General features: G+C 42.4%; 1 protein-coding gene across 3 annotated transcripts in view; it reads right to left on the minus strand.

Moving 5' to 3' along the window:
- The window catches only part of LOC112107989 (tensin-3-like), a 163888-nt gene that overhangs the window by 64151 nt on the left and 74457 nt on the right, over positions 1-25280 (minus strand). For all 3 annotated transcript variants that reach the window (XM_026654018.2, XM_026654017.2, XM_026654016.2), the window contains 3 exons: positions 8373-8542; positions 7863-7989; positions 7682-7765 (listed from right to left, as the gene is read on the minus strand). In XM_026654018.2, the coding sequence (XP_026509803.1) occupies positions 7682-7765; positions 7863-7989; positions 8373-8542 (381 nt within the window). The remainder of the gene's footprint in view (positions 1-7681; positions 7766-7862; positions 7990-8372; positions 8543-25280) is intronic.

The following is a 25280-nucleotide window of genomic DNA, read 5'->3' on the forward strand; positions in this document are numbered from 1 at the left end:
GCTTCTGCCATAGCTCCTTGTGCCACTGCATTGACTCTCTTCCTCATTGCCTATAGGACAACGGATATTTGTTTCTAAATATACAAATAGTCCAGTGTGTTATTCTGCACTGACATTATATGCACTGACAGCAGTCTTTCCAGCATGTTTTTCTCAATAAGGAAGGAAGAAAAAAATATAATACTGAAAGAAACAAATCAGACAGCTACAGATATGCTGAATAACATGAACTATGGGAAATCCTGCACTGCATCTAATAAAAAATTAGGGGTAGGCCTAAGAAGCAAAGTTGAGATCTGGAAGTAAATTTTTCCCAAGTTCAGGGGTATCTGAATTGGGTCTTCTCTTTAAATAATAATTTTAAAATCTTACACTTACACACCACCTTTTTTCTGAGTATCTCAATGTACTTTACAAGGAAAAGTAAAAATGATTACCCCTATTTTATAGATGGGGAAACTGATGCAGTTCAAACTTGACAGTGGTCCTTGCACAACAATGAACGATGCAGCAATTTAAAGTGTGGTTCTATTCTGAAAAGTGACTATGTAAAAATGGTACTTTCTTACTTAATAGTTCTGCTTTTCATTCGTTAGCCCTGTAGAGCCACAGAAAAGTATTGGGGGAGGGAGAAAGAGAGCGAGTTAGGGGGAAATTCCTCCTTTGGCACATTCAACAGAATTTTTACTAAGTTCTAATCAGTGATGCCTCTGCAAAACCCTTTACAGCAACACTGAAGGCCTATTTTTGCCAGCAGAACCTGGATTGTTAGGGATGGTGCATAAGAAGCAGCGGACAGAATTTGACTTTCTGAGCTATTTGCATATTGGCAGTCAATAAAATGAGAGTACATTTGATGTGAGTCAGTGAAAGCCAATACACTTGGAGTCCCACAAAGCCATTTCTAAAGAATCCCTTTTTGGAGCAGAACCATTTTTAAAGGAAACTGCATTTATTCAGCCAAACAGCAGCAAATTTCACAAGTTCAGAAGCACTATGAAATGTGTACTGATTTCTTTTTTGTCTTTAGCTTTAGCATTTGACATTGCTGAACCCGCTATATGTGATCTCATGGGGACACTGTCACTGTGCAAGTCTGCTGCAAGAGAATGCTTCCAACTGGCTTAAAAATGGTTCAAGAGTTGCGATACCGTAATAATACCTAGCACTCTTACATATAGTGCTTTTCATTGGTAGATGTCAAAGAACTTTACCATAGAGGTCAGTGTCATTATACTCGCTTTACAGAGGGAAACTGAGGAACAGATAGAAAGGCCATTGGCAGAGCTAGGTACAGAACCCAGGTATCTTGAGTACGGGGCCAGTGCTCTATCTCCTAAGCCACACCACAATTTAAACAGAATATTACAAATTAAAACGTTTCCATTGTTGGCTAAAGCCTTATTAGTTCAGGTTGGGCTGTCTCACTGCCAGTGTCACAAATGATCTACAGCTGCAGCAAGTAGGCTACATCTGGCCCGAAGGCAGAACTGCCACAAACAAAAAATAAGTTCCACTTTACTCAGTGACAAGTTTTTCGTACCTTGGTGAACTTTTCAGTAGTCGAGCACTGCTAGATGGGTTGCTCCATAAACACTTTGGGTCTGGCCTTGATCTCAGTTCATTGGCGAAACTCTAGAGTAATGTCACTAATATTAGATTTACTCTGCTTTAGTAAAACCACAATCAGGCCCCTCATGTACCAGTCACCACACACTCAGAAATTAGAAATAAAAAACAACTACAGCATGAGATCGTTTAAGTTGACCTACCTGCCAATGTCAGGTGTTACTTCAGAACATCCCTGCCCAGCGATATCAAAGGAGGGCAGAGAGGACCAGACCAAAGGAGGATGGACTGTGATAGGATGGGAGAGATAGGAGCTGGTGAAGGAAGCAGGGGCAGAAGCCTGGGGCAGCTGAGCAGAGGACAGAAACAGATGCCAAGGTGTATAGGAGCAGAAGGGTGGGGGTAGAAGAATGGGGAGATGAGGGCAGACTGGGGGTATATAACCACCGAATGCACTCCTTTCCAGAACCTGAAAGTGAACCCAGGATTCCTGTCTCCAGATACTTCTGCTGTCAGCAAACAGCTGTGAAACCCATAGGCAAGGTGTAGGTGTGATTCTCTACCAGCAAAACCATATGGGATTGATTTATCTACTCCTCCCTATGCCCAGAATGGGATCAGGAGCACAGATATTTCATGCCAGCCAAAAAATATCCCCCTAGTTTTCCAAAACATTTGAATTAGGTACGGGGGGGTTAGGAGTGGAGTACAGACCTGGATCAGAAGTCCTGCAGAGTTGTGGGGATATGTCTGGAGCTGGGTGAAGATTCACGTCCAATTTTAAGAGTTTACCCCTGGGATTTTCAAAGGAAGCCTAAGGGAGTTAGGTATCCAAATAAGTGTCCCAATGACATACAATGGATTTTGGATGCCTAACACATCAGTTATATTTATTACAGTAGTGCCTATGGCCCAACAAGAAAGAGGCCCCATTTTGCTAGGCACTGTATAAACACAGAGCAAGAGACAGTCCCTGTTCTCAAGAGTTTACAGTCTAAACTAGACAAGACAGACACAGGCTTGGGGAAAGGGTAGAACACACAAGCAAAATGAACAAGTATGCCAAGGTGAATCCTAAACATGGCCCTTTTAAAAAGCATTCAGTAGACGAAGACAAGGTAAATAAACTGTAATTCATTTGCAGAAGCTGACCTCGAGAGTATATTTACCTTGGATTGGATTCCTCTGAAACTATTTAAGAGTTAACTGAGTAAAGGGCAAAGCCACTGCATCTGAATCATAAACAGGAATCTTGCACCCTGTAGCAGAATTGCTTTATTACTGTAGATATTATTATAGCGTGTGTTGTTGTTATTGTTTGCTACTACTTAAATATTAACTAGGTAACTCAGAAAGTCCCGAATACCTTACAAAAAGTAAAGGACACAATACTACTGCTCAAATAGTTTCAGCTGTTGTTACACAGGAATATAGGAACTACCGTACTGGATTAGAGCAGTAGTTCATGTAATCTGTTATTCGGTTTCTGACAGTGACTAATACCAGAAGCTTCAGAGGGCTTAGGCCCTAAAACATGAGGCGTTATATCCCTAATTTCCCCCCCATTGCCTACCTAATGCAACTATGGATGTTCTCAGTGTCTATACCAGGGGTCAGCAACCTCTGGCACGCGGCTCACCAGGGTAAGCACCCTGGTGGGCCGGACCAGTTTGTTTACCTGCTACCTCCGCAGGTTCGGCCAATCGCGGCTCCCACTGGCCACGGTTTGGCGCTCTGGGCCAATGGGGGCTGCGGGAAGCAGTGCGGGCCGAGGGATGTGCTGGCCGCGGCTTCCTGCCACCCCCATTGGCACGGAGCAGTGAACCATGGCCAGTGGGAGCCGCGATCGGCCGAACCAGCGAACGCAGCAGGTAAACAAACTAGTCCGGCCCGCTTATCCTGGCGAGCCGCGTGCTAGAGGTTGCCAACCCCTGGTCTATACATTTAACTATTCCTTCTTTAAATCCTATGCTCTTGACCTTAATAGGCCTTAAAGCAGATGATGCATGACAAAACTGAAGTCTAATTAACATGTAAGAGTAAATTGTTGACAGAATGTTCAACAATGGAAGTTGGTCCAATTTACCTCACTGCCTTGTCTCTCAAAAACAATGGATTAGCACTTTGGGACCTAATTTCTTACTGTATAATTCCTTTGCTTGTTTTCTATCATGTCTCCTCTCAATGAGATGTCAGGTCAATGATACACCCATTCAACACAAGACAAAAAGACTATTGACAAGACATTTCAACATGAGGAAAAGTCTCATAAGTCTCATAGCCTTCATAATAAAAATCTATGTAAACACAGTGGATTCCACTTATTAGCAACCTCTCGGTTCCTGTGCATTCATTATCTAGAAGTTACCAATAAGTGGAAGGCAGGTTTGCAGGGTAGCAGCCAGAGAAGGAAGTGCTAGCACATGCTGAGCCCGCCTCCCAGTGCCAGGGCAGGGAGCTCTTGGAGACTGCAGGGAGAAGTACAGTGCAACCCCAGCACTTCCTTCTCTGGCTGCAGACCTGCAAACTTGCATGGGGCTAAGGCCTTCTAAAAAATATTGTTAATAAGCAGCTTGCCTTTTGCCAGTATCTGAATCCTGTTAACACTGAACTCAATGGGATGGGATCTTTTCCCGGCAAAATGTTGCTATCAACCAAAATTGTTGATACTGGGATTACTATTAACCGGCACCCACTTTATATAGTTGGAACTAACATTGGACTTTTATAGTCAATGGCAAAAGAGACCATTAAGATATAAAGGGCCAAATTTTATTCTCAGAAAAGGGTACACAACACTTTGGTTATATAGGGAAATTCATGCATGAAACTTAGAGCAGAATTTGACCCACAGTGCAAAGGGGCCTCGATCTTGTCTGTGTGTGTGTACCCAAATCATTGTGTGCATGATATTTATGTGTTATCACTTATGCACACAACTGACTATTTACCTATGCAAATCACATTTTAATCTGTGCCTGATTTGTGCATGCTAACAGGCGTGTGTGTGTGCAAATTCTATCATTTTTATGCACAACTGCAAATACAGTGTCTATAAAGTTTAATGTCATGGAGAAGACAATGTTTTAGCCCTAGAATCTACTTTTACCCTAATTTTCATACCTGGATGTGGATGTGTACCTTTGAAATGTATTTTCAGCTATAGGGGTGTGGTTAAACTCCTTCGGATACATTCCAATAAACACAACTGGGGGCAGAATGTGGGGGGAAAGGACCTTCAGTAGTCAGTCATTTTGGCACCTTTCCATACACAGCATTTTCACATTTTGTTTTTTTCACGGCAGTTTTTAATCTTTCCTTGTGTTCATTAAAATCCATTTGCACTGGGGAAAATATGACATTTACAGCTGCGAAAAAAAGTGGGTCCAGCTAACTTATTTTTTCACTTTTACCAAACAGCAAAAGACAGCGCACAATAAGCCTCAGAGCAGCGAAGATCTGCACTGTGAATAAAGTGCAAATCAAAAGGTCCAAGGGGAAACCTTTGGGTAATCAAAGATTTGAATAATGGAAGGTGCCAAATCTGCAGATTTATGAGTGCACAGCCAACAAGCCCTATCATGCAGGAAACTGTCCAGTTTACCCAATGCCACCTGACTTACGAATAGGAAGACTGAGGACCAGAGAAGGAATTGAGGTGGTGGAGATCTGAGCTGACCTAAGCGCTTCAATTTAAAAGCTGCTGTGCATTAAATTTTGTGTGTATGTGGGGGACTAAGTTGGCTAATGGTCTCAAGTGCATAAAGGTTTCAGTCACCAAATCTCTCTACTCTCTGGGCTCCCTATCTTGATGAAACAGCACTGGACAAGCCACGTCCATTTATGAAAGCCCTGTTATCTGACACCAGATTGGGAACATAAGTGTGGGGTTTCGGATAACTGAACTTCTGATAATGGTGGATGCATTGTATGAAGAAACACACTTAGTCAAATATGCTGTCTTGTTGGTGTAACTCCCACTGTTCAGAGAACACTAGAGGTTTGATAAAGAGAAGCAAAACCAAGTTTATGCAATCATATGCCATCATCCAAACCACGTGACCTACAAACTGTTGTATGCAAAATTAGGCTGGAAATCTCATGATGACAGATTATCTCATGAGATTTTTATTGGTTCCTCTTAATACTGCAGTACTTCCATTTCCGGACCCCGCGGACATCAGGAAATGTAAAAAAATAAATCAACCAAAATGTTTCAAATCTCAATAAAAGGTTTAGACTAGGCCTTATTTTCTATGAACCCATTTTGATCATCCTGAGTAACAAGCAATGTAATAAGGATGCAGAGTTCAATGTATTTTCAGCTTGATTTTCGCAGGTGTTGAGTACCTGGGGCTAGTGGGAGATGTTTGTGATAACCACCTCTGAAGATCACCGCTTAATCCTTATTTCTTTTCTTGAAGGAACATACTTAAACCTAACCAGACGCAACATATTTTGAGCTTTCAAGAAGAAGCATCTGTTTGATTTTTAGTTTTTGCCAGATTCTCTGAACCCCATGTTCCTTACATGACCCAAAAACAGAAACACCAAAACACACAGGTTATGCTTGCATTATTCCCAACTTAGCCAAAGCTTCAGGAGATGCTGGAAATCTTACAAGGAATATTATTTCTACCCTGACTTCCAAACCGGATGGTTCTCTATAAGCATCAGATAAACAGCCACATCTTTTCCAGGCTTATCTGAATGAAACCAAACTTCTTACACTTTTGTGGTCCACCCAACTTATACAAAGGAACTGTAAAAGGATGCAGAAAGACAAGGTGATGGATCAGCTTCTGTTGGCGAGAGAGACAAGCTTTTGAGCTACACAGAGCTCTTCTTCGGGTCCAGTTGGTTACGTGTAAGGAAGGCTCCAGGAGACTAATCTCGAAGAACCCTGGTTCCTGGCCCAGTAAGCGGATGAAGAACAATGCTGCTTGTTTACACTAAAAGCTATTACATTTCTCCAGTTTGTATCGTTTACATGGACAACTGACTGCAATGGGTGCATAAATGTAAGAGTATCATCTGATTCTACGTGATTATATCACACCACTTTTTCTCTATGAAACATACAGAAATTAACTTGTGTAGGTTAGGTCAAAGTCACAGCACCATGTGTCTGCTCTGCTCCTTTATGTACATTGGTAGGAAATTGGCCCAACAACCCAAAAAATCTTTTGTTAGTTTAACTAATCTCTTTACATTCTTATGCATGTGTAAGAAAAAACACTCTGAAAGACTGAAGTCATACAAAATATAATGGTAATGACATGGGAAGTTCTGTTTGGTCTCAGACAAAACACTACATTAAGCTGGAGTTCAGGTTGAGAGTACACATCAGTAAGTTAAGGGTAACAAAAAATTACAGGTGTTGTAACTTGGGAAAATTCAGATGTTAGGCTGAACTTAAAAGAAATCCAAATATAGAAAGGTACAGAAATGCACAGGTAAGGCCCCAAAACAACCTTAAATAAGAGACCTTATGACAGTGGAGGCCTGGCACAGCTCTTCCCTGCTGTGCCCCTGAAATTACTCCTATGCCAGGGAAGATGGGGGCACCGCTTACAGGAGCTGCTTACAGCAGGTTTACATTAACAAAGATTTATGGCCAACCAAGGGGATTCTCCTCTGGTCATTTATAACAAGATCACGCTAGACTGACCCTTTCCCTTTCCCTATGCAATCATCTATTGGAAACAACCATGCAATATGAAAGATTGTTTATTTAACATCTATATTATACTGCAACAACAAACTCATAATAATATCCTTCAATTGGCTAGGATGCGATTTGACTTGAGCAAAGCCAACCTTTGCAGCAAAGAGTCCTGTGGCACCTTATAGACTAACAGAAGTATTGGAGCATGAGCTTTCGTGGGTGAATACCCACTTCGTTGGATGCATCCGACGGTAGATTAGTAGATTCTCTATTATTGTGCAGGCACAATGATGCTTGTGCATCAATTGCTTGCTCTGGCACCGCACAGAGGTACTTAACGAGGGTGAACTTTACCTCTCTCTGCAGATGATCTGCACAAGGCCACATGAGCCGCATTGGGCCTTTGGGAGTCTTCTAAAGGAAAAGTGGAAGTATGGTTCTTACCATGCCCAGTTCTGTACATCTCAGGTGGGCTACTGATCTGTTGGCCAGATGGACTCATTTGGCGGTAATGTGGGGGACATTTCACTGGAAGAGAAAGAAAAGCAAACAACCCTTTTCTATAAATTTGAGATGCTAAAAGTAACACATTTGTTAAAAGTACATGATGAAGATGTTTCCTCACCATATGGTGTCTCTGGTGACACTGGAAAAGCTGGGGTTGGTGGAACAGCTTCATTCCCATTTTTGGTTGGTGAGAAGATTCCCCTGTCTACTTCATCTAGGTCTTCCTGGTAACGTGCCACATCCATCTAGAAGAGGCAAAAAGCAGCAAAATGAGTGTGTGGTAAACTTCATCAAGTCTCTGCAGTACAGTGGGCCATTTTTCATCAGATTATACAAGCTTTCATATCATCTGATCCACTTTTCCAATGGAGAGATCTCAGGACACTGACACACACACACACACAAACGATGTGCCAGTCTATGTTAAAGCCTTTTTCTGATGAATATGACTGTTCTGTTCCTCTTACATCCAGTGACTGTCAGGGATGGCACATCATGCACAAAACCTTATAATATGCTCAACTTCTGCTTATCAATGTGGGAATTTGTAACCCGACTGTGCTCCTGAATTTGGGATTCTACGCTGGCCAATCAGTCACCCCATCTTGAATAATTCTTTCTTATTTACCTCTTTGGTCTCTCCTACAGCAATTAGTGATCCTGGATTTACAGCTTGGTCTACAGCAGTAGATTTCATCCAGCCACACCTGGTATATGGTGGCTGCCCTGGAACATCATTGTCATATTGTCCAAGACTTAACTTCCTTATTCTTCCCCCTGACTCGTCTCCTGGTGAACCTGTTGAAGCAAATAAATAAATAATACAACAATAAATAAATAAATAAATACACAAGATCTTAGTTTCATCGGGCCTGCTACATGGTGCCAGTCAAGTAATTTACCACAATATCTTTAACAATAGTGATTGACAGTCTTCAGTCACTTGTGAGGTTTCCCAGTTACTTGCCTATAACCACAGAGGAAGATGCTTGGTTAGATTCAGCCTGGCTGGCACAGGTTGCTACATATTGTAGTTTCAAGGTGCTCTGAGTTCTAGAAGGCTGGGCAGCAGGGCCGCCCAGAGGATTCAGGGGGCCTGGGGTCTTCGGCGGCGGAGGGCCCCCGCCGCCGAAGACCCAGCGCTTCAGCGGCGGGTCCCGGGGCGGAAGGACCACCCACCGTGGGTCTTCAGGGCACTTCGGTGGCAGGTCCAGAGCGGAAGGACCCCCCGCCGCCGAACTGCCGCCGAAGACCCGGAGCGGCCCGGGCGCCACTTGAGTTTTCCGGGGGCCCCGGAGTGAGTGAAGGACCCCGCTCCAGGGCCCCCGAAAAACTCTCGTGGGGGCCCCTGCGGGGCCCAGGACAAATTGCCCCACTTGCCCCCCCACCCTCTGGGCGGCCCTGCTGGGCAGTATTTCCACTGCTGCCCTTTCTAGAAAGATTAAGCTGGGAGAGGTCAGTTTTATCTGTGGATGGAATCCCACCAGTAGAGGTTGTTTAGGGTATTCAACGGCAATGCCTTCTGGACATGCCAACCAGATTTTGGAGGTGAAGTCATAGCTGCTGCCCAGGGCTGTGATCTTCCAGACAGATAAACAGATTTTTAGCTACCAGAGGCCCTGTGCCCTGCTGATACCAAGGGTGAATCTAGCTCATATGTATATAATCAAATATGGTGCATTTACAGTATTTGTACTGAAAATATTCACAATAGCTACACTATTATGTATGTAACAAAGAAAAGTCACATCCTTCTGACGATTGAGGAATGGAGCATTGCAGAATAAACCAAGGCAGTAAAATGATAATAGGGGGTGAGGGAGGAATAGCATCTGTTTTTAAAAAAAAAATTCTGACAGTGGCTATTGGAAGCAATCCCTATTTCATCATTATTGTGAGAATTCAAGACACCAAAAGGATGCTGCAGGAGTTGTTGCTGATTAGTCAGCATAAAAAGAATAAATGTCTAACACAGTATTTGAGATACTACTGAGTGCTGCAACTGAAATTGCATATACTCCTAAAAAGTCTGAAGTTGTCTCTTAAAATACTTCATAAAACATTCCTGAATTTCCAAGGGAGCCTATTTTGATTGTTTTGCATCATTTGAGATTAAGCTTTTCTGTGATAGTTTCCAACTTTAATCTAATTGCTTGGGGCAAGAAAGGACTTCTAAAAGACATCTTAAGCAGTGAGCAGTGCCAGACTCACACTGGGATTTGACACAGTGCATTACATCTAAACGAGCAGTTGGATCTGGAATATGCATTCTCCAAACAGAATGAACTTTATGCACACATCCATTTTCTAGTCTGAAATTGCTGGCAATAACAGAAGTATGAGATCCAGCAGACAGCAGAAAAGTTTGAACTACAGCATATCTTAACTTTCATTAGGGTAGCAAGGCGTGACCACAGTGCATCAATACACATTTAAAAAAAAACCAAAGCCAACCATGCCTGATATCACAAACAGGCGTCTACACAGGAAAAGAATATTTTACGCAACATTAAAACATTGACTGGGTCCCAGTGCAATACATAAGGAATTAAGAGTCAGATTCTGCTTAAATATACATGTGCAGCTCCTGCTGACATTACTGGAAACTGGAGGCTGATAATCGAAGGCAGAATGTCTCCCATAAATTATACCATGGGATTTGCACAAGGGCTCAGCGTTGCCCAACTCTGTTCCCATGGAAATCAATGAATGTTTTGCCATTGACTTCAGTGACAGTAATTAGGTCAATGCTGACCACTTTTGAAAAATCCTACCCATACCATATAACTTCTAAAATTAGCAGCGAGGCTTACCCAAAACATTCTAACACACTCAGCTTCATCTCATCTATATTTAAATCTGAAGATTCTACAACAAACAGTTTTTGAAATATAGCTTTAAAAAATAGTTAAGACTTTTTTAAAAATGGAAATACTGCTCACATTTTAAAGATCCATGTCACAAAAACAACGTATCCATTAAGGTCAAAATTTTAGAAACAAACTCACTCTCCTCGAGCTAGAATCCATGACTGTAGAATTTCAGAAAGAAAAATATTTTTGAAAATCTCCCTCTACAAGCCCAATTTCCCCTTATCATTTACTCAAAGGCAGAAGGTGCCCAATTCTCATTGACTTTCCAAGGCACCTAATTTCCCTTTGTGCCTTTGAAAATCTACAACTTCACAGACAGGAAATTATAACCACTTTGCAGACTAATCTTTAGTGATGCAAAGTGCCCTCTGAAAAATCCCCATGTGTCCAAAATTTCTACTGGAACCAGAGCCAGCGCTAGGCATAAGCAGACTAAGCAATTGGTTAGGGCCCCGAGCAGGTCAAGGGCCCCCCTTATTCGCTTTTTATTATAAGAATTTGCCTGTTTTAGTATTGGGGGGGAGGGGGAGGTGGCAAAATATTCCTGCTTAGGGACCCCAATGTGCTAGCACCAGTCCTGACTGAAACTGAAGGTGCCCCAGGCCTATAGGGGTGCTCAGCATTTTGTAGGATCAGACTCTTCACCAAAGAAGTCATTGTCATTCCTATAGTGATACTACTGAGCATTTATGCTGGATGGTGCCCCTTCTCTATTCCAAACATCAACTAATTAGTTAAGGAGTTATTAACATCACTCTGGAATCTTAACATATTTTTTACACTGGAAATGTCCTTGCTTTGTTGTAAAAGTTGAATAAAGGATGGTTTATGTTCATTTAATCTCAAAATGGCTGAATGGATTTTGCTTATAACCTTAACAAGAGCTGTATTTCATCAGGGATGTTCCATGAGATTAATAAGGTAACTTCTACAAAGCCACAAATGTGGTTTGCAGAGGACCACCTGTGCATATCTGATATGAACAGAGACTTCATAGAAGTTAGACATTTTGTCAGCATAACCTGCAGAGCTTGTGAGTGTCATAAACCCCATACATTATAAACTTCCCCAGAATATCCAATCACAGCAGTTACAAGCTCTTCCTCTGACATATAGCTTATAGGTCTTAACTTTCTGGCAGAGCTACGGGTTTAAAAAGAAGAAGAAAAGATTGCAGTGAGAACCCAGACTTGTTCTGTGAAAACTATTGAAAAGACACATTTTTATTCTTCTCTACCACGTATGTCCAGAACTGTGAAAGCTCTGAAACTAGGTAGGTAAACTCCAGGGCTCCACCTTGTGGAACATGGGGGAAAATTCTACACGGAAATGTTTGCTATTTTTGATGAAAAGTGATTTAATGTTATCATTGATATTAACAAAACTTTATCTAAGTTAGACCAGAGGGACAAATGGAGAGAGATGGGGAGTAGAATGCAATGGGAGCTAGCATGGATCTGGGCAAAGCCTGGGCAAGGATCTTGAATTTAATGATGAAAGAAAGGAAAAGCCATTGAAGGAATTTACAGGAGTAATGTGATCAGAGTGTGCAACAAGAAGATGGCCTATCCTGAACAGTATTATGAAGCTTTTCCAAAGCTGCCCTATTTAAGGCATCAGGTATTTGTTTATTTACGATTATCTGTTTAAAAAAAATTGCATTCTTCAATTAACATGGTGTAAAGTGCTCTGACTCAAGAGCTGCTGGAATAACTTTTCCTTTGGTCACCTCATTTACTGTTCTTCCTTATAATTTGTCTTAAAATCTTGGCAGAGCTTCAGACCTATCCCAGGAGTGTGTGTGTATTTTTGAGAGTGCTTTTTGTATTCTGTTTGTCTCTCCCCTCCTTCCCGCCCCCCACACACACAGTTAGATGCAGATATTATTTATCTTTGTAAAGAACAAATAATCGTGTTCCTCAGAACTGGCACCAGACCAGTGCCAGATGGTTATCATTTTGCTAAGGATACATCTAACTGTAGGATGGCTGGTGGTTAAAAGTTTATCTGTGGTATTTTAACTGCTTAGCTTTCTTGGAGCACTACCAAATGGTATTATGGCCATTTAAAAAAACTGTCTGCAAAGGCTGGTCAACAGCATTGCTTTAGTTGATGCATTAGTAGTTATCCAGGCTAAACTACAAGAACTGTATTCATTCCATAGTACTAAGCTAGGTTTCTATTTTATCGCATGCACAATGGTCACCACTAAAAAGTCAACATTTACTATCGGTTACAGGTGAGTCACATCATACGCGCATTTAACTTACGTGAATTCAACTATACACGCTCGGCAAAAAAAAGAAAAACAACAAGATACCTGTAAATAGTGCGGGCGATTCCACCCAATGAGCATATGCCCCGGAGTGAGCATGAGATGGGAGACGTGAATCTGCTGTTCCCTCAGTCAGTCTCAGTTCCCGCGTGTCTCTCATAGAGTGAACATCTTGCCGTGCTGAGTGTGATTCTAATGTTTAAAGATACGTATTTTTCGTACAACATGGCCCCTAAACGCAAGCCAACTACTTCATCTGGTGCTCAACCGAAGAAACAGCGATCTGTTCCAATGCTGGAGGAAAAACTGGCTGTGCTGGACTTATTGAGAGACGGTATGTCAGTCTCCAACGTGGCACGTAAATATGGCCGCAATGAATATAGCATCCGTGCCATCAAGATTCGAGAGAGAGAAATTTGTCAAGCCGTGGCATCAAGTGCTCCAATAACTGCTAAGGTGACGAACCAGGTGCGTGATAAGACTTTAGTGAAAACTGAAAAGGCATTAAACTTATGGCTGGAAGACATGAACCGTAAACGTGTGCCTATCAATGGCAACACATTGCGAGAAAAGGCTCTTAGCCTCTACGCGCTGTTCAAACCTCCTGCCGAAGAGGGACAGCCTTCTGATGAGAAGGAATTCAAAGCCAGCCAAGGTTGGCTTAACAGTTTTAGGAACTGCTTCAACCTCAAAAGTGTGCAGACTACTGGTGAAGCTGCATCTGCCAATGAAGAGGCAGCAAAAGCCTATCCCGAACAATTAAAGAAAATCATAGAAGAAAAGGGCTACCTTCCGGAACAAGTTTTTAATGCTGATAAGACTGGGCTCTTCTGGAAAAAAATGCCCAAACCGCACTTACATTTCGAAATCAGAAAGACAAGCCCCTGGCTTCAAAGCAGCTAAAGACCGTGTGACTGTGTTGTTTTGTGGCAATGCAGCTGGGCATTTACAGGGCTGCAAATCCCCGTGCCCTAAAAGGCAAGAACAAAAATCTCCTACCTGTGTTCTGGCAGTCAAATAAAAAGGTTTGGGTGACGGCAGCATTATTTCTGGATTGGTTCTACAAGTGGTTCATTCCGGAGATCAAGCAGTACCTCGAAGAGAAAGGACTTGACTTTAAAGTGTTGCTGATCATAGACAATGCTCCTGGTCACCCTGCGGCACTCCGGTTTGCACATAACGATGTTGAAGTCATCTTTCTCCCCCCCAATACCACCTCCATCCTCTCGACCAAGGCGTGATTCGCTGTTTCAAGGCCACGTACACGAGGCTTATGTTCTCACAGATACGTAGCGTTATGGATGCTGATCCCAATCTTAATGTGATGGAGTGTTGGAAGTCCTTCAACATTGCCAGTTGCATCACTTATATTAAACAGGCAATGGATGCAATCAAGCCTGAAACAGTCAATGCATATTGGCGAAACCTATGGAAAGAATGTGTGAATGATTTTAAGGGCTTCCCGACCATTGACAAAGAAGTGAAACACATTTTTCAGGTGGCCAGGCAAGTGGGTGGTGATGGCTTCATCAACATCCTTGAGGAAGAAATTGAAGAATTAATTGAGAGTCATAGAGAAATATTGACTAATGAAGAGTTAGAGGAACTGATAAAATTGTCTACAGAAGACGAAGATGATGACGACGAACAGGAAGAGCCAGCAATTTGGAATCTTCATAAATTTGCTGAAGTGTTCCAAGCAGCGAAACACGTGAATGATTTAATTTCTGAATACGATCCCTCTATGGAACGAAGGCTCAAAATCACACGTAGTATTACGGACTATTTGAGACCATATCAAGAAATGTTTGAGCAGCTCAAGAGACAACAGCGACAGTTGCCGATCACCATGTTTTTCAAGGAAAAACAACCAGCAGCAGATAAGCCTACGCAATCAACTTCCCGAGCTGAACCAGAGCCAACCACTTCGTCTACGACTCGCTCTCCGTCACCCAAGCTCTCCGTCATCTCCGTCTCCTGGATCGACATCAAGCCCTGACGACCCCCTGTAATTACCCCCTGTAATTAAAAATACAGTACTGTAAAATTATATTTTGCATATGTACTCTTTATTATATACTGTACATTACTGTACACATTATACATTTATACATATTACTGTACAGGGTTGTATACACAAAACCATGTACAGTATACTGTACCCTATGGGCGATTTAAGGGATTTTCAAGGGTAATTTTTACTATATGCGATTTTCGCCTTACGCGCTGACTTTAGAACCTAACCCCCACGTAAGATGCGATTCCACTGTACCACAATGACAACTGAGATAAGACAGTGCCTGTTTGTTTCCCCTTGATCCACAGGGTCTGAGGACGAGCCCCGAAGACAATTCTGTACAGGGGTGCAAGGAAGACAATACTGTCACCTTTGGATGGACCAGTTCAGGAGGACGCTCTTCAGGAAGACCCTTGCAATGATTTTTTCTCCCTTAGGTTTTCCATTGGGAGGTAGAGGAAGATAATCATGAGGCCCAAATTGTCCTTATAGTTACAACAGGAAATAACTGTGGATGACTTTTTATTAGTGACCACTATAGCTGGCAGTGGTACAGCTCAGCGGCACAGAGCATCAAGGTAGGGAAAATATAATTCTGCCAGATATCACCAACTTTTAAAAGCCTTCTCCCGTTTGTGAAAACAGTTAACCAACAGCCTGACCTAAAGCCCAGAAAAGTTAAGAGTCCTTAACTTCAGTGGGCTTTGTGCAACTGTATAAATTCATCTTCTTTGTTCTGAAATTGGATTTTTGGAACAAATCATTAAAAAGAACAAAGTTGGGTGAAAAAACAAATTTTTATTCATTTGGGGGTGAAATTCATCTCTGCAGAGGGCCTTTAAGCCCTATTTTGAGGATTTAAATGGGATGTGAGTGGCACATAGACCTTGTGCCGCCCCCCTGCACAGGGGATAATTTCCCTCTAGGACACTAAGCATTACATTACTAAGTATTACTAAGTATCACTTTTCCCTTTCTAAAAATGTTTTTACAAGAGCAATTTATCAAAGGAAAGCTAATTACATCTGATAAAGGGCACTTTGAACAACTGTTTTCAGTATGTTTGGAACCAAACCACTCACACGGGAATCAATGGCATAACAGCATTTCTTGGTTGAAAATCTCTTAACTTTCACTTTCCCCGGGTTGCCATTACAAATAAATGACAATAATTTTTAGCCGTTATATAGAATTTGCTCATCTGTAGACCCCATGGAATAAGACCCCTTTGTGCTATATTCCAATTCAGCACCTTTAATCAGATGGCAGGGTTTCCCCTCCCACTTGTGTACACATAAGCATGCACAAATACAGACAGACAGTGACACACACACTCTGTAGTTTTCCAGTTACATCTACATTAAATTATTGCTTATAAAATATATATGTAAAAATAAAAATACCACCAACTTCATTTCCAAATTCAACCGTAAAACTGTCTTTAATGTATAGTTTATTTTTACAAAGCAAATTACAACAGGGAGGTTAAACTAAGTATGTTTTCTTTTTCCCTATTTTCCTTGATAAATTTTTACCAAGGTTACTGAGCAGGAAGAAGGGGGTTCAGAATCTTTCTACTAAATTATAAAATCTTTTAGTGGTCACCACTGTGGAATGAAGCTATAGGTCAAATTAAACACACAGAAACAATGTAGGAAACTCCCTTATAACCTTGCTTTTTTAATCCAGTCACAAATAAACAATCACAAATCAAGGTTTTATAGTACAGATGAATTTTGTTGATTTATACTTAGCCATTAAAGTTGTCAACTGTCTTTAAATTTACAGTCATCTCAAGGAAACAAAGCTGTATTTGGTTCAAAGTTTTAAATTCTGCCATAATTTTTAAATGCTCCTATGCCATATAATTCAGCATATGTGGTTTATGTATTTAACAAATGTGTGTTTAGAGTGGTTTCTTCATTAGCACCTTTCAGCCTGTGTTTTGCACAGCTGGAGTGCATTAAGTCTTTCTTGACACAATAAAATATCGTTGATTATAAAAAATTACAGGCTTAAGCTAGAATTGACAAGGCGAAGAAAAAATCAACATTAGTGCTTTTTGCACAGGCATGAGAGACCCTCTCTCCTGACACTGTAACTCACTGCCTAAATGAAATTCCTGAATGATGTAAACGGAGACTTACTTCCAATACTAAAGCACTTACATTTCCAATGGAGACTTACTTCCAGTACTTCCTCATCCATAACTATTGTACGTGGCAATTTTTGCTTCAAATGCTTTTTTAGGTATGTGATGCTATTGTGGAGCAGATCTGACAAATAGCATGGATTGTAATACAATACAGGGAACTTGGTGGTGTTTGCACAGGAAGGTTCATTTAATTGAGAAATCCAAATATTATTAAGAACATGCTCTGTTCTGCAAATGCCTATTTATACTTCTTCATCTAATCCGCCTAAATGCAGTTCCCAGTGTAATAATTCCACACTTGAATAATGTCATCTCATTCTCTGAAGATATTTAAATCTTATGTTGCTAAATGACAAATACCATGTTTTGACAATATTAAAAGCATTGAGCCCCAAGCTATGGAAACATAGCCAGTTACATGAAAATATCATGGTCTGAGCCTTACATTTCAGAAGTTTAGTCAATTTTTTGTAAAGTTATTATCCTTAGTAATCTAACCTTCCACTCACTGAAAGGAAATAATCCATGGAGCCCTACTCCCACGAAGGACTATATACATACCTGTAGACAGTTGGAAAGATGTGAATGCCTATGATTGCTATTATAGGAGGCCAAGTGACAACTCTCCAACACCACCTACTATATTTCTGGACAAATGCACTATGATACCAATTATATACCTGATACATCGATGACGTTTTCATCCTCTGGACAGATGATTTAAACTCCCTGATAGATCTCCACCACAACATTAACAATCACCACCCATCCATTAAACTCTCACTGGAACACTCCCACACTACCATCAACTTCCTGGACACCATGATCAGCTTCAGCAATGGAATCCTATAGACAACTATATACAATAAACCCAAGGATCACCCCACCTACCTTCAGAGACCCAGTAACTACCCCAAACACACCATGAAATCTGTTATCTATGGCCAGACACTCAGCTATCACAGAATATGATCTGAGGAGAAAGTTTGGAATATATACCTTAACACACTCAAAACCACCTTCACCAAACAAGGACACTCCACCAGAGAAGTAGATCACACCATGGAATGGGCCACCCAAATCCTCTGGAGAACCTGCCTCAATATAGAAATAAAACCCTCTCCGACCTCACACCCTGAGTTGTCACCTACCACCCCACACTGGAACATATACAAGGTATCATCAAACAACTAGAACCTATACCCAATGGGGACCCCAACCTGAAATAAAATTTCCCTTAACCTCCTTTTCTGGCCTTCAAACACTACCCCCCTCCCCCAACCTCCAAGCAAAGCCCTAAGAACATGCAATGCTTTTACTTTCAACAAAGGGATTTTTACCCTTTTTAAACAAGGCACTGTTTAGAGATAAATAACCAGCATACAAATTATTACATTTCTCTAATAGAAAGCAAGCAAGCAAGCAAAAAAGGATTCTCCAAGCCTACTGTAGCCCCAAAACATTGTAAAAGCTTTTCTTCTTTGAAGCTCCTTTGCCCCTAGTCATCATCTAGAATCATTATTGAGCATCCCTAACTGTGTTTATGTGACTGCTTGCTCTCTCTCTGGCCCAGTGCTGAAGCTGTTTCACTGTGAATAAATTAATAAAAGAGTGACTGGACCAGAGAGAAGGAGTAAGAGCAAACATGAAAATGACTCTGTACCCTGGTGGTTAGAGCACTCACCTGGGCAGTGGGAGACCCAGGATTCACTCTCCTTGCTCTATTTAAAAAAAATAATCATTTATCCACAGTGCAACAGCTTCAACAGGGGAGACTGAAGGAACCCCACAGCAGCATATTCCACAGCCCAGTGGTTAGGGCACTCATCTGAGAGGTGGCAGATCCATGTCCAAATCCCTTCAAAGGCGGCGGGGGGGGAGGGGTGCGTGCTTGTGCTGGGTGTTGTCCTACAACCCAGGTGAGGACCCTAGCGACTGCTACTGGCCTGCTGACCCTGGTCCTCCAGCACAGCTTCATCTACTTCCCCTGGGAAAAATTCCTGGGTCCTAAAAGCCAAAATTTTGGTGAAAAAAAATTGGTAGAATCTAAACACTGGCTTTTTCAAAACCCTGAGGATCTTTCAGGGAAAATCAGTAAATATCAAACATGGATAAGAGTATCAGAATCTGGTCCCAAACATTTTGCTAAATAATTCACCCTTCTGTTTACTAGTATTTGTTTGCCTGTCTCTCTCATCTGAGGATCTGAATTCTTAGAACGGAATGTAAGGTATACACCACATCACTTTTTTTATTATTCTCATTACATATACAGGCAAACTGTGGCATGGATAGGTTAAACACTTATCACGGTGTCACACTGACATGCCAATGGCAGCGTCAGAAATAGAAGCCAAGAGCCCTGGCCCCCAGTCCTCTGCTCTACTTATTAAATCATAGCGAGCACTCTCTAAACTGGAGAGATTTCCATATGAAATCTTTCCCTTCTATTGTGCTAGCACAAAACAGCCTTCTTTAAAGGACAATCCAGTCATCCCGCACATAGTTTGAATTTTTACATATTTTCTTCCATATTTTAATCTCTTAGTACACCTATTCATGAAGTGCCTATGAAACTGGGTATGCTTGATATAGTTTAAATTAAGAGAAAACCACTTTTTCACAAAAGAGGCTGCTATATCCCATGAAATCACCGATCACATCCACACCTACCCAGAAAGGTAGCAACACAGAGATAGAACACACCAAACTTGTGATACAGAGGAAAGGAATCTTGACCTGTAGACTAAATATCAAGAGATTCCAGAATCTGTGTTAGTGAAAAGTCTGGACAAAACTATGCAATGTGCATCACACATTAGAAAAGAGTCCAGACTGACACATGTACTGTAAACGTGACGTTTAGAGGACTCCCAACCTGGCTTTTCTTTTTGTATGGGATTCTCATTACACAGGAACAAAATAAGAAGGCTGTATCAGATGTACGAAAAAGAAATTAAATTGGTTAAACAGGCTGTGTTCTGCTTCCATAGCCAAAATTTGGAGTTTTAAACTGCATTTTCTAACACATAATTACTTAATCCTAAAATTCATTTCAGTGTCCGTGTGATTTATCTTATAATGAACAGCTGCTAGAAAAAGCAAGGTGTTTTAGTATTTAAGCTGTGATATGTGGAACATACAGTATTTACTAGATGTTCTGCTTTTGCTTAACACAAAGTTATACCTACTGTTTGAAATGCAGAGATGAAAGCAGTTCAATTTTCAGACCTGGCCTTTAGCCAATAGCAAATCAGTTTTTACAAAGCTAAACGATATTAGAAGGCTTATAAGAGCAGTAAGAACTTACAGTGGAACCATGAAGGTAAAGCTTTCACTTCCAAACTGTAAGAGCTAACACATTTATTCCCAATAGTAATTCTAAACAGAAGGCAGCTTTACATCAGTTTCAATCCTTAATGAAAAAACCACAGTGGTTATTATCTCAAATTACAATGTTAGAAACATATATAGATGGACTGTGCTATAGGCCAATATGTGGGGGTATTAGCACTTCATTATGTGCTGCTGCTTGATAGAAAAGTATTTTTGTGTACAGTAACTCCTCACTTAACGTTGTAGTTATGTTCCTGAGAAATGTAACTTTAAGTGAAACGACGTTAAGCGAATCCAATTTTCCCATAAGAATTAATGTAAATGGGGGGGTTAGGTTCCAGGGAAAGTTTTTTTTGCCAGACAAAAGGCATTATATACATTTTAAACAAGCAATGTAATACAGGTATAAGTTATAAACAATTTAATACTACAATCATCACTGCTGAGTATGAAGCTTCGTTGAGGTGGTGGAGTCAGAGAGTGGAAGAGGATGGATTGTCCGGCTGCTCCTCTTGCAAACACAGGCACTGATTTTGCCAGGGGCAGGGAGCTCAACCCTCGGCCCATCCACTCCACCCCTTCCCCCAAGCCCCTACCCTTGACCCACCTCTTCTCCCCCCCCCCACCTCCTCCCCCTTTACTTCGCACGCTGCGTCCTCGCTCCTCCCCCGCTCACTCCCCTCCCTTCTGAACGCTGCAAGCAGTGCGGTAACAAGGGCAACCTGCCGCCCCCCCGCGCCTCCCCCAAGTATCTCCCGGCCCGACTTGCTCCCCCCCACCCCTTCCTGGCCCTGGACCAGAGCAACTCCATGCTGCCTCCCTGCAGCAACTGCTGCCGCAGGGTCCTAGTGCCCCCCATCTTGACTGCCAGGGCAGACTGACTCTGAGCCTGCCTTTCCCCCTCAGACCCATTCATTTTCCAATGGAACCCTGCAGCAACACAGGGGGGCACCCGCAGTCACTGCTCCTGCCCCATGCTGGGCAAGGAGGCAGCCCCATCCCTCACCCGCAGTGAAGCTACAGTCAGGGGCAACAGCAGGGGAGGAGGCGCACCCAACGCCCCCCGGCACCCACCATGGGGGAGGCGAGGGAGATTCCTGGACCTGAGAGGGGCCCTAGGAGCACATGCAGTGACAGTGTGCTGCTGGGGGGGGCACGAAAGGGGGACTCCTCCCCCAGAGCTTGCTGTTGCCGGCAGGGAAAGGGCTGGGGAGAGTCCTCTCTGGCCCCTGTCCCGGAGCAGCCTGCCTGCACCCCAAACTCATCCCCAGCCCTGCCCCACCCCAGAGCCCACACCCCCAGCCAGAGCTTTCACCACCACACCACACCCTCAACCCTAGCCCTGAGCCCCTCCAGCACCCCAAACACCTTATCCCCAGTCCCAGCCAGAGCCCTCACCCACCACACCCAAACCCCCTGCCCCAGCCCTGAGCCCCTCCCACACCCCAAACCTCCCATTCCCAGCCCTCACCCCTACTCTCGCCCTGAGCCCCTCCCACACTCCAAACCCCTCATCTGCAGTCACAACCCACTGCCCTCACCCCTGCACCCTAGCCCTCCACACCCCTCCCATCCCCAAACTCCCTCCCAGAGCCTGCACCCCAACCCCCTGCCCCAGCCTAGGGCCTACACCACAGACCTCCTCCCTCACCCAAACTCCCTCCCAGAGCCTTGGGCGGGTGGGGGGGGGCAGAGTTTGGGCGGGGGCAGGTTCTGGGCACCACCAAAATTTCTACAAACCTGCCACCCCTGATCCTGCCCTGCAAACCTGAACTCCCAGCATTCTCAGGACACATGCTGATCCCTAGTGGCCACTGCCGATATCCAGCACCTCCTTCCTCTCTTAACCTGTGAGTCCCTCTCTGGATTGGAACTGGACTGGAACCAAAGACCATCTTGGAAGCAACATTACCAGCCCAAGCAGTCAAAAATCATGAGTTGATCCCCCAAAATCACAGGCTCTACCACCGCCCCTTCATTCATTCTTCAGGAGCAGGCCCTTCCCTCCGAGAGGGACTGAGGGACCTGCCGCCGAAGAGCCGGCTTTGGGGAAGGCGCAATTTTATATTCTTGCCTCGGGTGCAAAATACCTAGTTATGGCTCTGCTGCATGGGGTCTGCCGGTGGGCGGGAGGCGCTGTGGGGACGGGGGGGGGGGGGACGACGTAGGGAGGCAGCCAAACAACGTAAGAGGGAGCATTGCACAACTTTAAATGAGCATGTTCCCTAATTGATTAGCAACGTAACAACGTTAACTGGGACGACTTTAAGTGAGGAGTTACTGTAATTTTAAAGTAAATGGCAAGGTGAACAGAGCTTATGTACATGTGGTGTTGGTTCATTCTAAATCAAACGAATAAATATATAAAGTCCATGGTCCCAGGCACAAATGGATGTAACTGATTACTTCTTTGGACAAGATACTCATTCAGCACATAAAAATCATCTGCTGCCTGCCCTGTTGGACACATGTGTGAAGGGCTGTATTATTAAAATGTCAAGGTGGTAGATGGATTTTGGAGTTTAAATATAGCAAACTAGGATTAATAAAAATTAAAACTGATAACTCTTTTCTGATGGAGCTCAGGAAGCCTTGCCCACTGTTTCAACAATGGGCTCACTCAGTACATTACTTTTATTTCTCAAGCAGTATTCAAAAAATAAGTCTCTCTGGAAATTTTAAATAATTTTAACACTGTCCTTTCACAACAGACAATCTTGACATCTGTTTGACCACAATCAAGCAACAGAACTTCTCATAAGAGGTAGAATATCAAAAACCTAAGGTGTGGCTGATTGTAGATAAATATCAGTTTACCATGTGTCCTGAAGTTCAAACACACACTCACACATTTTGGATGACACCCTTACCCCCATTCCAGCACCTATATACTGAGTAAAAGGGCCCAAACAGCATAAAGCAGCCTAGGAGCCTCTCTGCACAGGAAGCATGGAAGACAGCTATGTGGCTGCCTTCTGAGGACCTCTCACAAGCCCTGGCATAGAGGGATTATGTTGGCAGAAAGAGCATGTTAGGGAGCACAGCTACTGCAGAAATTCCAGGCTATAGGGCTGTTCAGAAAGGATGCCATAATTTAGGCCCATAGAACAATCTAAAATATGCTGGGGCCACTACCAGACTTTGGGGTGGGGGTCAGTCTAATAAAGGGCTTTTACTAACAGGTAAATATATTGTTTAACTAGAATTCTCTGTTCCTCTGCTCTCTGCCAGGTTTATCTAGGCTCACAGGAGATGGATGGAATATCTGACTATGTCTTTGGTTAATTATCTCCAACCCCCCCCCCCCAATTTATTAACTTAATCATTGAACCAAAAGGCAATGAAATCTCTCATTGAACCCTTTTGACTTCTGAACTCCAGGTTTTCCTGGGACAAGTCTGAAGGAATGGCTTTGTTACTCATTGTGCCAGTGTGTTCAGGCTCTATGGCTGGGTGTTGCAAGGTTTTTTGACTCCGTGGTTTCAAGCAGGAAGCTGTGCGAAGAAGGGACAACATTCTTCAGAGTGCACGCTGCCTCTAGAGTTGATTTCAACACCTGAGAAACGGGGAAAAAACCTGCCGTGGCTGCAGGTCGTAAAAAAGACCCTATTTGGGAATATTTTCAAGAAATTCCGGTGCCCCGGGGTAAAAGAGGTACATGTGCAAAATGTAAGCAGTGCAACAAAAGAGATGCAAGGCCTGGGTGTCAGAATGAACCAAGAGTATGAAAAATGCTCCTCAGAAGGCAATGACTTTGAAGATCACATGGACATGTGTGGATCAGTCAGTAAACTTATTTTTTCTACCATTCTTATGGACTGCCTCCTAAACGATTAAATGACCACTTAGATTATTGTCATACATTTGTGTTTTGTGTGGATTACTTCTGAATTTCAAAATATAATGGGCATGTTAGTTTGTTGTGACAGCATTTAACAATTAAATTTTTGCTGGTACTGCTGGACTTCTGAAGTGATTTTTTATTGCTCAGTATAATCACACATCCTAGACGAAGATTTCATGTTCAAAAGTAAAGTATGATTAGGCATTTATGAATTTTAACCATTTTAAAAATGCCATTTTCCCTCCCAAGCTGTTTGGTATGTTGCTAGAAATAACGGTTTAAATATATTTAGATCGATAACCCCTGTGATTTATTTAATTATTTTCCCTATAAAGCTGGGTTTGGAATAAATTATATCCTTTAAACTGTGGTACAAACAGATACAGTAAGAGGAACCTTTCATTTACAATCTCACTTTTCTAAAGCAGTGCAATGAGTAACATTGAGTGAGAGAGTGATTTTTTTTTTCCATTTTGTTTCAGAGGACAGCGTAGCCACAAGGGATTATGATATCCATCATCTCAACGCCTACATCTGTCAGCTGCCGGTACCACAGTAGTGCGGCAACTAAACATACAATAGACCATGAACTACCTTTTAAAAAAAATAAAATAAAATAAAAATAACGACTTTCTTCAGCATCCAGTAAAACCATGGATGAGTTCGTAACCAGGACCAGCAAATTCCATCAAGACTCCATAGATTAAAAGAAATTTTGGTTCATTTATGCAACAAATTTTCCCCTTTGTCTTGTTCAGAACAAACATTTGATTGACATGGTTCGTTCATTATGACCAGGCTACGCTCCAGCGGGCTGAGCAGACATTGCCAGCAGGTTGCTAGATAAAGTTTATGAGAAGGAAATGGACCAGCGTGCAAAAAAACACTAATGGGAAATTAGTTAATCTGAGTCTTGATAGCTGGAGCAATGTACACAATGATTCAGTAATGTGTCCTTGTGTGACAGCAGAAGATGGGGTTGTCTATCTTACAGTAACAATTGGTACATCAAGAAATGCCCACACAGCAGAATACT

Source organism: Terrapene carolina, unplaced genomic scaffold, assembly GCF_002925995.2.
Source record: "Terrapene carolina triunguis isolate 2854851 unplaced genomic scaffold, T_m_triunguis-2.0 Scaffold179, whole genome shotgun sequence".
Classification (NCBI taxonomy): domain Eukaryota; kingdom Metazoa; phylum Chordata; order Testudines; family Emydidae; genus Terrapene; species Terrapene triunguis.